This window comes from Aspergillus glaucus (genome assembly GCF_001890805.1).
Source record: "Aspergillus glaucus CBS 516.65 unplaced genomic scaffold ASPGLscaffold_1, whole genome shotgun sequence".
NCBI classification, from domain to species: domain Eukaryota; kingdom Fungi; phylum Ascomycota; class Eurotiomycetes; order Eurotiales; family Aspergillaceae; genus Aspergillus; species Aspergillus glaucus.
The window spans coordinates 969,291-982,017 of NW_019170453.1; the positions used below are offsets into that span (position 1 = coordinate 969,291).

The following is a 12,727-nucleotide window of genomic DNA, read 5'->3' on the forward strand; positions in this document are numbered from 1 at the left end:
ATAATCTGCCAATAGCTAGAATTGAAAAGGTTAGTATGGAAAAGCCTTTCTCAAGGAAGTAATATGAGCCAACTCACATATAGCAGTACGCCAACAGCTTCCCAGGTCTTACCCAGGCCCACGTGGTCTCCGAGTACGGCCCCCTGAAGATAGTCCACTTCCTGCATCCACATGATTCCAGCAATGGCAACCGGCTGCCAATGCTTTAAAATGGCCGAACGGTTCATGTACAACAGATGGGGCACTGTATGGCTCTGAATTCCTAGGAAATGACATGCTTGTTCATGGTCATCGCGCTGGTAGTCCTTATTGTCAATGATTTTCTTAAGGTCCTGCAGCCGGGCGATAGACTCTTCTGTTGGGATAATAACATCACTGGGCTCCTTGGTAGAGTCAATCTCTCCTGCATAAGAGGATTCCAGGTCAGTGGCATTGGTGTAATATGAACTTTCAAATGTCTCTGTTCTGACCTGAGACTTTTTAGAGCCAGGGAGGATGACCAGTGGCTCCCACACCGTGTTCGCAATACTTGATGGATCATTATCAACAGCAGCAGGTGCGTTATCAGTAAATCCAATGATTTGAGTACATGCAAGAGCTTCAGTGATCAACATGAACTGCCAATATGCCTCTTCCCTGTTGAAGTCTGTGGATTGTTTCTTCAGGACAATTTGCTTGCATGGGCTCAGGAGTTCATTTTTCCATAGATCACTGTCCAGAAGCAGTGGCTCTCCATCATGATCATCACTATCATTCTCATCTTCATTGGCTGTGTCCACCTGTTGACTTGTAACCGCCTCTTCTGACTCAGTGGCTTGGGTGGTCTCAGCCTCCTTGAGTTCATTTTCATTGCGTTCTTCAGACCCAGCATTTGCCTTGTCGGACTCCATGCGCTTGAGCTTGGAGGGCTGTGGTGTACAAGATGAATCAGTCTGCTTTCACTTGGCATCTGGAAGATGTAGGCATCAGGGTTTGTCTGAGAAAGGCTTTTCCGGGGGGGGCTACTAGCTAGTGGGTGGTATACGCACCTAAGACCCTTTCACCAAAAATAGCGGCCCCACCGGTGGGCTTTTTGATATGTGATGGCGTATGGATTTTGGTGAGGTAACCCTTCAAGGCCCAGACAACCTTGTTGAGGTAGGAGTCAGCAAAGTTCTTGCTGTAGAACACACCCTCATTGGACACCAGGTTTCAGGTCTTCACCATGAAATGGAACCTTGCTATGTGGTCGGCGGCGCTCCATTCCTTCTTCTCAGGTATGGGGTCACTGTATTCATTCCGTCCATTGCCCTCACCAGCCAGGATTTTTGCCTGGATCTCACCCACACCAACTCCCCGCTCTCCACTCGCACGTTTTGAGAGGCATTCAGTCCATAACTCAATCCACCATGGTTGCACCAGGCATGACCTCAACCACTCCGTCCACTCCCCTTTGTCTGTCAAATTGAGTATCTGCTGCAATTTGCCCTTGTTCCCCACTAGTTTGCCTTCACGCTCTGTCTCATTGTTAGGCTGTTAATGGGAGGGTTGGAAAAGGGTTTCACTCACCAGGATTGTCGTCGTTGCCGTCATCTTCAGGAATCAGGGAAAAATCAATCAGCGCAGGTCGGTTTTCTTCCGCCATGATGATGGTAATGTGTCAGGTGTATGCACAGCAGTTCTACTAGGAGATTTATGTATGATAAATAGACAGGTGTTTAGACAGATGAATTCAACAAGGTTATAAGAGATAAGAAGAGTGATATAGTAGAAGTTGGCATGGAGAGAATGAGAGAATGAAGAAAAAGAAATTGATAAGATGCAGGCCATCTTGTCAAGTTAGTGTGTTTGATGGTGAAAGAAATAGGTTCTAGAGATTTCTTTGAGGTGAATGCAATGTTCTTTGTGTCTTGGGGTTGAGCCAAGGATGTTGCTAATGATAGCAGGCAGGTTGTCACTGTGTCAGTCTACAGTGTGATATCAGTTTGAGAATCAGTCAGAGCTTATTATTAATCAGTTGCCAGCATGGTAGTATGATGAAAATGAGATGGATATATGCTAGTTGAGAGAATGTGATGATGATAGTGGCTAACTATAGTTCTGTGTTGTTCGGATGCCAGGCGGTTGGATACTGCCGCCTGCCAGAGCCAAACATTGGTCACCGCTGACAACCTCCCACAACTGTCTGAAACTGAAGCCAACCTGGGAATGCCAAGCCCGCCGGGCCCCTAAGTAGGCATTGCAACAAAATGGATCAAGGAAAAGAATAAGTAATATGATGTGTGGATTTCGAGAAATCAGCCTTGCATCACTTGCACAACCGCTCTGGAAAATACGGTCTAATCCCATCCATCTTCCTCTTCTCGTTATCATTTCTTCTCCTTTCATCCCTCAATTGCTCTCCCTGAGTACTGTTGTGATAAAGTGATGAGAAGACAAATCAAATCTCGAAAGTCGAGCCCGGATGGACAAGAAACCATGTTGATTATCTTTGAGTTCTCTTCATATTGCTATAGAAAAACAAAGTCAACGAATATTTAGTTTCAGGATCGATGGTGAGGCGCTCTCCTCATCACCACATCCGACCCGGATGCAGTCCGGAACACCGAACTCGAGGACGGCATCTGGTGAAGTGCCACATCCTGTTCCTGCTCTCTGTCCTCTCTGTCCTGATCCCGCTTTTTTGAACGTTCCCTTATCCAAGGCGCAAGATTGAAAATCGCCCCGCAAATGAATACGCCTATCCAGAGTACAAGTTCGGTCCCGTATATGACCATCCCTAATACGTCGATGCTTCGTCCGAACACTATTCATCCATTAGCAGTAAGTTCCTTTTCTCCGAATAGGAAAAGAGTCCATACAAACAGAGACCAGGGAGAACAAGTCTCCAGCTGCATCAATCCCAACGAATATAAAGCTGATCCCGCGAACGGTTCGATGAACGTAGATATCATAGTAATGCCTTAGCACACCCGCGGCAAGTAAACACGCGCTGAGAACAGCCATTAGGATAAGCGGCCATTCAAGACCACGGTATTTGGCGGTCCATAATGCGAATATCAATGCCGTTTCGATCCCACCCAGAATTCCAAGTAGTGGGACGACTGCCGCGATGCATGCAATAATTGAGCGTTTCTGGATTGAGTTAGACCAGGGGTATATCGAAATATGGTATGGAAGCATTTTACCCGCCCATAATAAAAACACTGCGCCCAAGTGACAAGACTCAGAAAGGATAGTATCTGGGGCTGGATTCTGAGTGCTATATTCTGTTCTTCTACGATATTATACACTCCAAGAGGGACACCGGCAGCAGCCCACAGGAGCATCATCGAAGGTTGTAAACCCTCGGTGTCATGTCGTTGATAATTCATGATAATTTGGGGCATTAACTATGAAGTTATTAGTATGATACCGCATATCAATTTTTGCTGTTAGGGTTATCTAACCTGGACAGACCAGCAAACCTACGTGAAACTGGTTAGCCGAGTCAATGGGGAGGGGCGAGAAACCTACGGCGCCTATGGTACCAAGCACATTTGCCGCAATTGGGACGTCCATATCCTAATAATATACGGGAGAGTATTGCAGACGTCTGATTAGAAGATCCCTCGATGCAATTAGTGAGTTGAAAAGGAGAAGTTTGAAAGAACAAAAGCGGTAAAGCAGCTTAATAATCAATGAATCGTTAACTAACTAACTAGTTATCTCCACTTCATCCTAACTGTCAGTGCTGTGACTGGTATTGAACATCTTTTAGCAACACGCGAAGTTCCTCAAGTCGCTCATCTCGGTCAAGGTGCCCTTAGGCCGATGGACATGTTCTTGCCTCAGGCCAAAATAAAGCCAAACGGGTAACCAGCAGCCCTAGGATCATGATGACATCATACTCCATGGTCCTTTATACTCGTCGATTCTCTGCCAACTCAATCCTAACTGACTTCATCCCTCCACCTCACATTCAGCTGGTCTATAATGTCTACCGGCAACTATTTCTACACGGCGTATCGACACATGGCTCAACGGCAGCTGCCCGAGGATCCGAATAAATGACCGGCATCGTCTCTGCGTGCAAATGGTGCTTCTGGAAAACAGGCAGGTTGAATAACACAGCCCAGACACCAATTGCAGTCAAACTACGAAGAGCACTCCAGAGCATAGTCTATCCGAGATTCATCATGATCCATTATGCCTATATCCTGCTGTGGACGATAGTGACTTCGGTCATTATATACCCCGCCAAAAATGTTTCATATACCGACGCTTTGTTCTTTGGGTGTGCGGCGGCTACCCAGAGCGGGCTGAACACGGTGGATCTGAACGATATGCGAACCTACCAGCAGGTGGTGATATACTGTGTGCCAATGGTGACCAGTCCGATTTTTATCCATACGGCCGTCGTCTTCGTTCGGATATATTGGTTCGAGAAACGGTTTCAGCATCTAGTTCAGAGTGCCAGGACAATACGCCGCACTGGGACAGTATCTGAGAGTAGTTCGTCTGACGTGGAACAGCAGAGCAGTAAGATGAGTTCAAACGGGAGCAGCAGTAGCAACGGTAGCAGTCTGGTGAATGACGATATTGCAGCTGGTACGAGCAGGCGCAGTCCGGACGACAGTGCTGCCAACCCACAACCAAAAGTGGTCTTAGAGGCAGGAAGCCGAGATGAAACGCCGTATTTGAGCTGGAACGCGAGACCAGGACGGAACTCAACATTCATCGGTCTGAACGAAGCTCAGCGGGACGAACTTGGAGGCATTGAATACCGTTCACTCAAGACATTGGCCGTCATCTTGATATCTTACTACCTCTTCTTCCACGTCTTCGGTTTAATATGTTTGGTGCCGTGGATCATGAGGAGCACAAAATACGGCCCTGTCATCCGTCAAGCTGGCCAAGGACGACCCTGGTGGGGTGTTTTCACGGCTGGGTCAGCATTCAACGATTTCGGTCTCACCATGACACCGAATTCAATGGAGTCTTTCCAACAAGCAGCCTTTCCGCTTCTTGTCATGTCCTTCTTAATTATTATCGGGAACACCGCTTTTCCCTGTATGCTACGGTTCATTATCTGGATACTTTCCATAGTTGTCAGACGGGACACTCCGCTCTGGGACGAGTTGCGTTTTTTGCTCGACCATCCTCGACGGTGCTTCACCCTTCTTTTCCCACAAAAGGCTACCTGGTGGCTGTTTGCTACAGTTATTGTTCTCAACGTTGTGAACATGGTGGTACTTGTCGTGCTCAATGTAGGTAATACCTTACATATTGTACCATGTCCACATACGCTGACTCCCAATCTACCACAAGTTGGACAATTCTGAGATTGGGTCCATGTCATCAGGTACTCGCTCTGTCGTTTCTTTGTTCCAAGCATGTTCAACACGGACTGCAGGCTTCTCCATCATCGATCTCTCCAATCTACATCCAGGCACCCTCGTCTGCTACCTGGTACTGATGTACATTTCTGTCTTTCCAATCGCCATCTCCGTGCGTCGTACCAATGTATATGAAGAACGGAGTGTCGGGGTCTATTCCAGCGCAGACGACCATGAACAAGAACGAAACACCAAGCAACCAAGTTATGTCGGCATCCATTTGCGGAGACAATTAGGCTCCGACTTATGGTACATCTTCCTTGGTTTATTTATTATAGCGATTGTTGAAGGTGGTCGACTGTCCATTTCCAAGCTACCCTCGTTTAACATCTTCGCTGTCTTTTTCGAAATCGTCTCTGCATATGGCACTATCGGACTTTCACTTGGATATACTACAGGGAATACCTCATTTGTCGGGCACTTTCAGACAATCTCAAAGCTAGTTATCATTGCTATGCAAATCCGCGGCCGCCACCGTGGACTGCCTTATGCACTCGATCGTTCCGTCCTGCTCCCGTCCGAATCTATTCACAAGAGTGAGCTGGCGCAAGCAGAAGAACATATACCGCTTAACCAATGTGCTGGCGGGGATCAGGGCACTCATCACTTCCCTGGGGCAGCTGGTGAGAGACCTCAGTTGCCTCATGGGGCTGTTGGCGAAGGTGCACGTGGGGAGCATCGGTTGGGTATTGGGACTGCTTTGTCGACTTTGGCTGGTGCGTCCTGAGTATCATAGTTTTCGATGCTTGCTTCTGAAAAGTAAAAATGCGGCAAACGAACATTACATTTGATGTTATTTGCACTATGAGCTCCCGATGCACCAAACAACTCCCGAAATATGTATCAATCTAGTCACCTTCCAATGACGATTCTGTCTACTGGTCAAATGCAATCACAACCTTCGTAGCATCATGCCTCTCAAACCTAGCATAAGCATCCGGCGCATCCTCAATATTGATAACATCGCTGACAATGAACCCTGGCCTCGCCTTCCCGGACGCAACAAGACGCACAAGCTCCGGAGCAAGATCAATTGGATCCGAAGGCCCAGCGCCCCAAGTGAATTCCCCAAAAAAGAAGTCCGCGAGCGAAAAGTCCACATGAGTATTCACAATGGAAGCACGCGGGGCCGTCGCCGTACTGTTCGATTCACGATTATAAACACCCACTGTACCCAGACCGCCTCCGGTAGACGTCACGGCTAGCATGTTCCGGATAATGACATCTGATTGAACGGTTAGGTTTCGGTTGACTTGCTCGTATCCGACTGCATCGACGCTGCGGGTCACACCATTCGGCTCGAGTGCTAGAATTTGTTGCACGGGGTCTGCGTCTCGGAAGTTTATGGAGGTTGCTCCTATGGATTCGGCGAGTTGCAGGCGGTCGGGGACATAGTCGACGCTGTAGACGGTTGAGGCACCGCGCAGGATGGCTGAGTATGCGGCCATCAGGCCGACGGGACCGGCGCCAAAGACTGCAACTGTGTCGCCAGCTTGGAAGCCGGAATAGTCGAGGGAGGTCCAGCCGGTGGCGAAGATGTCGGAAAGCATGACATAATCGTTGAGTAGGGAGACCGACTCGTTTGTGGTTGTGTTGGTGTACTCGAGAGAAGGGACTGGGATCAGACCATTGTCTGCAAATGGGACACGCAGGTACTCAGCTGGAAAACATATATCTGTTAGCTCATGCCAGACAAAATACTATAAAACAATGCAAGCACCTACCCTGCGTCCCACCCATATCACCCCCATTCCCATAACCACCATACATCTGCGTTGTAAGACCAGTATGCAAATGGCCCTCATCAACAGTAAATGGAACAATGACCGGGTCTCCAACATTAAGCGAGCTAACCCCAGATCCAACCTCAGATACATATCCAACTCCCTCATGGCCAAGACCGAATGGAGCCGGCATCCCTTCGTTCGTCCCCCGGTAGATGTGCAGATCAGAGCCGCAAATAGCTGCTCGTGATACCTGGACGATGGCGTCGGTTTGGTTGATTATGGTTGGTTTGGGGAGATCGACGACGCCGATGCTGTAGGGGTTTCCTTGCCAGACGACGGCGCGCATTGTGGCGTTCATGGCGGTTGTGTTGGTGAGGGCCATGTTGAAAACGATGGATAATTGGGAGTGAGGATTCAATCTACTGAAAGGATTCGTTGGAAGAGACAAAAGAAGCAATTTATATTCGGGCCATTCTCTACGTACTGTATTTGATATCTAATTTGTGCCAAGAACAGCTTGCGTAGTAGGTAGGGCATCCTGTCATCCACTTGCATTAACTAGCGTCTATATCGGAGTTTGGATGCTTGGCCCGGTAAGCTGCAATGATGCAGAGGTCTTCCACTGACCATTTACCCCCGGATTCCGTGTCGTGGATATTTCACCATTCCAAATTAGGTTAGGGGCATAAGCATATTGCATAAGTGGGACATATTCTACCCATGGAACGGGTTGTCATCTCGGGTAGAGTTACTAGTCGGTCTACTATGTAGAGGGTATTTGCCTGTCATCCGCCACGAGTCGTACCTTTACTTTGTAGTTCGTTTTTGTGGTTGCCTGTGCAGAAGTAATCAATGGACTACAAGCCCTCGCATCATTTAACACTATCTAAAAATAACACATGGTTTCACACAAACAACCCCAGAGGAACAGGTGCCGATTTCACCTGGTCTTCCTGGATCTCATTTACAAGTGAATTGCCCGAATAATCATCCAGATCCAGATCCATATATCCTTTGGTAGCCCATTTCCTTCCAGAGACGAAGATCGAGTGCCCATTGATGCTTGTATCGCCGAGAATCCTCAGTAGACATTGACCTGCGTCTTCCGCTTCGGCAAATTGTATTCCGACACTGGAAACATGCTCAAAAGCTTCGTCGGACAGGATGTTTGTTTTGACATACCTGCTTCTTGTGAGCTGCTGACGGTCATCCTGGTTGGAGGCAATGATACTTACCACGGAGAAATAACGTTCACCCGACTACCATAGTAAAAAGCCGTCCTCCTCAACGAATGCATAATCCCCCTCATAGCCCATTTACTAGCACAATACTGAGGAGCCCGCGGGCAATCCAAAAAGGCAGCCCCCGAACCGATCAAAACCAAGCACGTATCCTCTTGTTCGGGTGATGGCTTCTGTCCATTCCATTTGATAAAATAGTGTGTGGCTAGTTTCGTCGTATAAAGGGTCCCTCTGATGTTCACGTCGATGGTGGTTAGATTGGGCTCTTCTAGTTCTTGAACATCGCCGGTGTTTAAGAAGACTTCGTCTTGGCGGTGAATTCCTGCGTTGGCGACGACGTAGGATATTTTTCCCGTCTGAGAGAAGGAGGCCGCTTCGCGGAAGAGACGGAGTTGGTCGTCCCATTTTGAGACATCGCAGGGAATGAACTTGGTGCTTCGGGCGGTTGTTTGTCAGTAATGTTATCGGATAGAATGCAATTGGGATGTTTGAACCTTACCCAGGGAGTTCTTCTTCTAGCATGCTTCCATTTTTCTCGTCAGGATCGCCGATGCAGACATTTGCTCTGGAATTCGTTAGCCAGCCGACAATCCCTTGATGATGACAGTATCATACCCTGCGGCAACGAGGGCGCGAACATAAGCCTCTCCAAGGCCGTTGGCACCTGCTCCGTAGTCATTAATATCGTTGCATAGGAAGATCTTAAGAATGCATTCATACCTCCGGTTACAATTGCAGTTTTACCCTTGAGATGTTCGGCGTTGAAGGGCTTGTTGCAATCAACAGGGCCGGTGTGTGTATAGCCTTGCATTGTCAGGGGTAGAGAGTGTGTTGACGAAGGAGTAATGAGAACACTTTCAAAAAAAAAAGAACAGGTGGAGAGAGTTTACATGACAATTTAAGACAGTTATATACTTCCCCGACCTGTATGGCCCTATTTAGTTTGGCGCTAATGCGAGACGCTTATCCTGATGACCCACCCTAAAGTAAGCGGAGTACAGCAGTATACTCCGTACTATGACAGACACAAGGTCATTTCAATGTTTTCTAGATCTTTCAATCTTCGCTTTGAGACGTTACCATGGTTTCTGTTATTTCAGTCTATGGTTATGGGGATGTTGGACGCTATTCCTAATACGGATTGTGACATAGTCACTCCAATTACATACTACAATCATACAATCAATAGCTCCCTCATCATCCACAACTTTGACATCTCCTGGAATTTGTTCCAAAATGCCCGACAAGGTGTTCTTTTCGTCTTCCTTTATCGGAAGGCAGATTCGCTTTGACAACGAACAACCTTCAGAATGGGTATTGGCCGAGAAGTTGAGCGAGGAAGTGCATCAGGAGGATAAATGTAATGCACGAATTTTTGGACCTTTCTCTATATCGCTCGGGGTGTTCTCCTGCAAGTATGTCGACTCAGATGAGTTAATGACTATGAAAATCATGATGCAGTATGTCTGTCTGTTCAATTCAGCAGAATATGTATTGACTCTAGTTGAAAATTCCCTACGCTGGCTCCAAATTCGAACCCGCTCAGGAAAGGCAAAAACAAGCCACTTCAATATTTCCTCTCAATACCAGCGTTGAGTTCGAGGCTCGGAAGAAGCTGGCTGCCAATGGCTGCACGTCTGCTCCTGTCCTACACAACTACAAGGTTGATCAGCAGGATGACAGCAGCTTTGCCCCCGGGTGGATACATAATCTACATGCTGATTGAGCCGGTGCCGAGTGTCTGTTTGGGGTATGTTGATGATTGTAGTATGAAGTCTGTTTATTGGGATTCGCCCCCTGTGGTGCAGGAGGGAATCAGAGAGGCATTTCGACTTGCCTGGGAGTGGTAGTATGATGCTCCTTATAGATTGTGGTCTCAACATATGTGACGCTAACGGCAAACAGAGACTGCGTCAAAGATAATGTTATACCATTCCCCTATAGACTTGAGTGTGTCTACTGGGACGCAGCGACGAAGAAAGTGTAAGTAATCTCTACCCTTCAGCAATATATACTTGCCGATATTTATACATTCATTTGCAGTCACATAGATAGCTTTGAATCCCCAGACGACGCGGGTAAAGACAACACCAAGGAGTGTGAGCTACTGTACAAAGTGTGGGGCCTTGAACGGTAACGATGAATGTGCAGTCTAGATAGGCAAAATAGGCGTCCGGAGTGAATGAAAAGGCTTTTTACTTATTTTCTTCTGTAATTTCACTTGATCTTATGTCTTTCTGGTTTCAGTATTGGACCTATATCGCACAAATTAGCGTTGCTTCTCCTTTCCAATCCATTTGTTTCAGTCAATAACCACATCATATAACCAGCAATGCATTGCATCCAGAGCGCTTCGCTGGTCTCGAGAAGCAGTGGAGTAGCTTCAACGAATATTACTCTGGACTACTGTACACAGGTAACCTGCAAAAGACACAAGAAGGTAGCATTAGTCCCATTCAAATTGTTGAATTGATATGTCCATGCCGTTATGCCGCACGGGCATCGAATGCAAACGTTTGCTACGAACACTATGGCTGTTCAGATGTGCAAAACTGAGTTGGTCAAAACGTTGGCCAAACCATGACTTATGTGTACGAAACGGCAAATGTCAACATGAAATTCAACGATTACGCCAGCGTTCCTTTGGTATCCCAGATCTCAGCAACTAGAGGCGCTCGGGGAGCGTGCTGAGAATCGTCGGAGAAGCGAGCTTCATGGATCATGGAGCATAATCCTTTTACCGGAAAACCTTTCAAAGAGAATAAATGGAAGAGACTGCTGGGTAATAATATCTCCTGGACTCAAAGATCAACCACCCCAGACTAACATGACTTCTAGGACAAATCGCATCTTACATGTAAAACGGAGTCTGCATGTATGGATTCCTGACAGTATATAAGCAAACAATCTTTTTAAACCAGGGTTTGAGAATGGGGAGTGCGTATTATACGTCAGTGATGTGATCCATCAATCGGCTGGAGGCGGAGTGCCAAACGTGAAACAGTGTTTCTGGTACCTTGGAAAGTGGCCTGCCGGGGGTTATATTGCTATCAATAACACTCCTTTGGGCGAATGGGTGGAAATATAAGCTAGGTACGCCAGCCTTCCCATGCTAAGAAGCTCTTTTCTCCGAAGACAGATATGGAGTTGGGGCTAAATTACGTCTTCGCCCCCAGGCTCGCGAGGGTCATGATGGAACGGTTGCTCCGTGCTAGAGTGAGAGAAAGCTCAAAAAACCACTGTCCCACCGCTATCGACATCCGCGCAGTCAAAAACTCTCAGTTTAACCAACATCACCCCATTGACCCGCGCAGAAACCCAAGAACGAGGCCATGACATGTTGGACAACGGCATGCTCTTAACGGATGTAAGCCGTGTGTACACCATCTCTCCCACTCCACGGATATTTTTTGCCAGCAATCCCAGAGGGGGGGGAAGGGCGTCGGTATACAATGGAGAAGAAAGTCCCTTGGTCGACAATAAAGGACTTTGTTTGCTACTCGCCAGTAATCGACTGCATGAAGAAGTACCCACTTGCCTTGCAATATGAAAGGCTACAAGGAACTCTTGACCTAATGATTACAGGCAAAGAGGTGACAGAGGGTGCAGTGGTGCAAATCTATGACTGGACATTTGACATTTCCGAAGGTCGACCTGAATAGTACCTATGATACGGCATGCGAGCTATGCGTTTCAAAAGTGCAGGCATGTTATCATCTACGCTAGCGTTTTTTATTGGGGCCTGTTTATGCACTTGGTCGTATCAAGTGCTCTTGAATCATCACACAGGCTTCATTGACGCCCATAGTTATTGATGGGAGGAAGTCGCTGCCGCGAAGAAGTGCCATTTCTTGTTGTCCAATGCTGCTATGGCAAGGACTTCCCAGTCTATTAATTGATAACAAGCTTCGTGTCAATTCAACTAAGTGTGGATTTTTAGTTGTATAGTACAGCATAAGTCCAGGCTAAATCAATGAAAACAAACACCGTCATATGGGGATATCACATAAAAATAAACATCATATATCACCTTCAAGAGGAAAAGCATCAGGGTTATTAAAGGAATAGCAGGTAAAAGGTATATTCAGGAAATTTGGAATATATGGCCATGGAAACAGGAAATCGTCAGGAATTTGAACGACGCGTACTAGACCGCTGAATGACACCCCTATTGTCCACATCACGGTATCTGCCGCCACGACGCGACACCTCGGCCTTGACGTTCTGGTCCGCTCGCGCCCACAGCTTGAACGGGGTGTTAGGATCGTCGGACCAGACGGGACCTGTCGGTGGGCGAAGATGTCGAAGAGAAGCGAACCAGCCCTCGTTGACACCCTCGACCTTGCTGGATGTCTCAGGCTCTCGTACATCAGAGCGAGGTTCCTGGGAAATTGTGGATGGT

At 47.3% G+C, this 12,727-nt stretch overlaps 6 protein-coding genes across 6 annotated transcripts; 2 read left to right on the forward strand and 4 right to left on the reverse strand.

The window, feature by feature from the left end:
• Nucleotides 1–50: 50 nt before the first annotated feature.
• Nucleotides 51–1,624, reverse strand: ASPGLDRAFT_31037 (uncharacterized protein; the record flags this gene model as incomplete). Its single annotated transcript, XM_022543999.1, has 4 exons — nucleotides 51–908; nucleotides 1,036–1,128; nucleotides 1,204–1,496; nucleotides 1,549–1,624. 4 exons carry the CDS (start codon nucleotides 1,622–1,624, stop codon nucleotides 51–53), a joined length of 1,320 nt encoding a protein of 439 aa, XP_022406001.1.
• A 657-nt stretch (nucleotides 1,625–2,281) lies between these two features.
• ASPGLDRAFT_161568 (PQ-loop repeat-containing protein) lies at nucleotides 2,282–3,570 on the reverse strand. Its single transcript, XM_022542489.1, has 5 exons — nucleotides 3,496–3,570; nucleotides 3,429–3,446; nucleotides 3,168–3,371; nucleotides 2,841–3,114; nucleotides 2,282–2,785 (listed from the first exon to the last, which is right to left on the reverse strand). The coding sequence occupies exons 1-5, from the start codon at nucleotides 3,538–3,540 to the stop codon at nucleotides 2,523–2,525; spliced, it is 804 nt and encodes a 267-aa protein (XP_022406002.1). The 5' UTR covers nucleotides 3,541–3,570; the 3' UTR covers nucleotides 2,282–2,522.
• Nucleotides 3,571–4,157: 587 nt separating this feature from the next.
• ASPGLDRAFT_31038 (potassium ion transporter) lies at nucleotides 4,158–6,084 on the forward strand (the record flags this gene model as incomplete). The annotated part of the gene is made up of 2 exons (XM_022544000.1): nucleotides 4,158–5,228; nucleotides 5,290–6,084. The coding sequence occupies 2 exons, from the start codon at nucleotides 4,158–4,160 to the stop codon at nucleotides 6,082–6,084; spliced, it is 1,866 nt and encodes a 621-aa protein (XP_022406003.1).
• ASPGLDRAFT_161573 (uncharacterized protein) lies at nucleotides 5,936–7,555 on the reverse strand. Its single transcript, XM_022542490.1, has 2 exons — nucleotides 7,082–7,555; nucleotides 5,936–6,972 (listed from the first exon to the last, which is right to left on the reverse strand). The coding sequence occupies exons 1-2, from the start codon at nucleotides 7,464–7,466 to the stop codon at nucleotides 6,233–6,235; spliced, it is 1,125 nt and encodes a 374-aa protein (XP_022406004.1). The 5' UTR covers nucleotides 7,467–7,555; the 3' UTR covers nucleotides 5,936–6,232.
• Nucleotides 7,556–7,989: 434 nt separating this feature from the next.
• ASPGLDRAFT_31040 (putative short chain dehydrogenase/reductase) lies at nucleotides 7,990–9,136 on the reverse strand (the record flags this gene model as incomplete). Its single annotated transcript, XM_022544001.1, has 5 exons — nucleotides 7,990–8,266; nucleotides 8,320–8,760; nucleotides 8,825–8,890; nucleotides 8,941–8,989; nucleotides 9,046–9,136. The coding sequence occupies 5 exons, from the start codon at nucleotides 9,134–9,136 to the stop codon at nucleotides 7,990–7,992; spliced, it is 924 nt and encodes a 307-aa protein (XP_022406005.1).
• Nucleotides 9,137–9,561: 425 nt separating this feature from the next.
• Nucleotides 9,562–10,083, forward strand: ASPGLDRAFT_54004 (uncharacterized protein; the record flags this gene model as incomplete). The annotated part of the gene is made up of 2 exons (XM_022548058.1): nucleotides 9,562–9,789; nucleotides 9,830–10,083. The coding sequence occupies 2 exons, from the start codon at nucleotides 9,562–9,564 to the stop codon at nucleotides 10,049–10,051; spliced, it is 450 nt and encodes a 149-aa protein (XP_022406006.1). The 3' UTR covers nucleotides 10,052–10,083.
• Nucleotides 10,084–12,727: the final 2,644 nt, after the last annotated feature.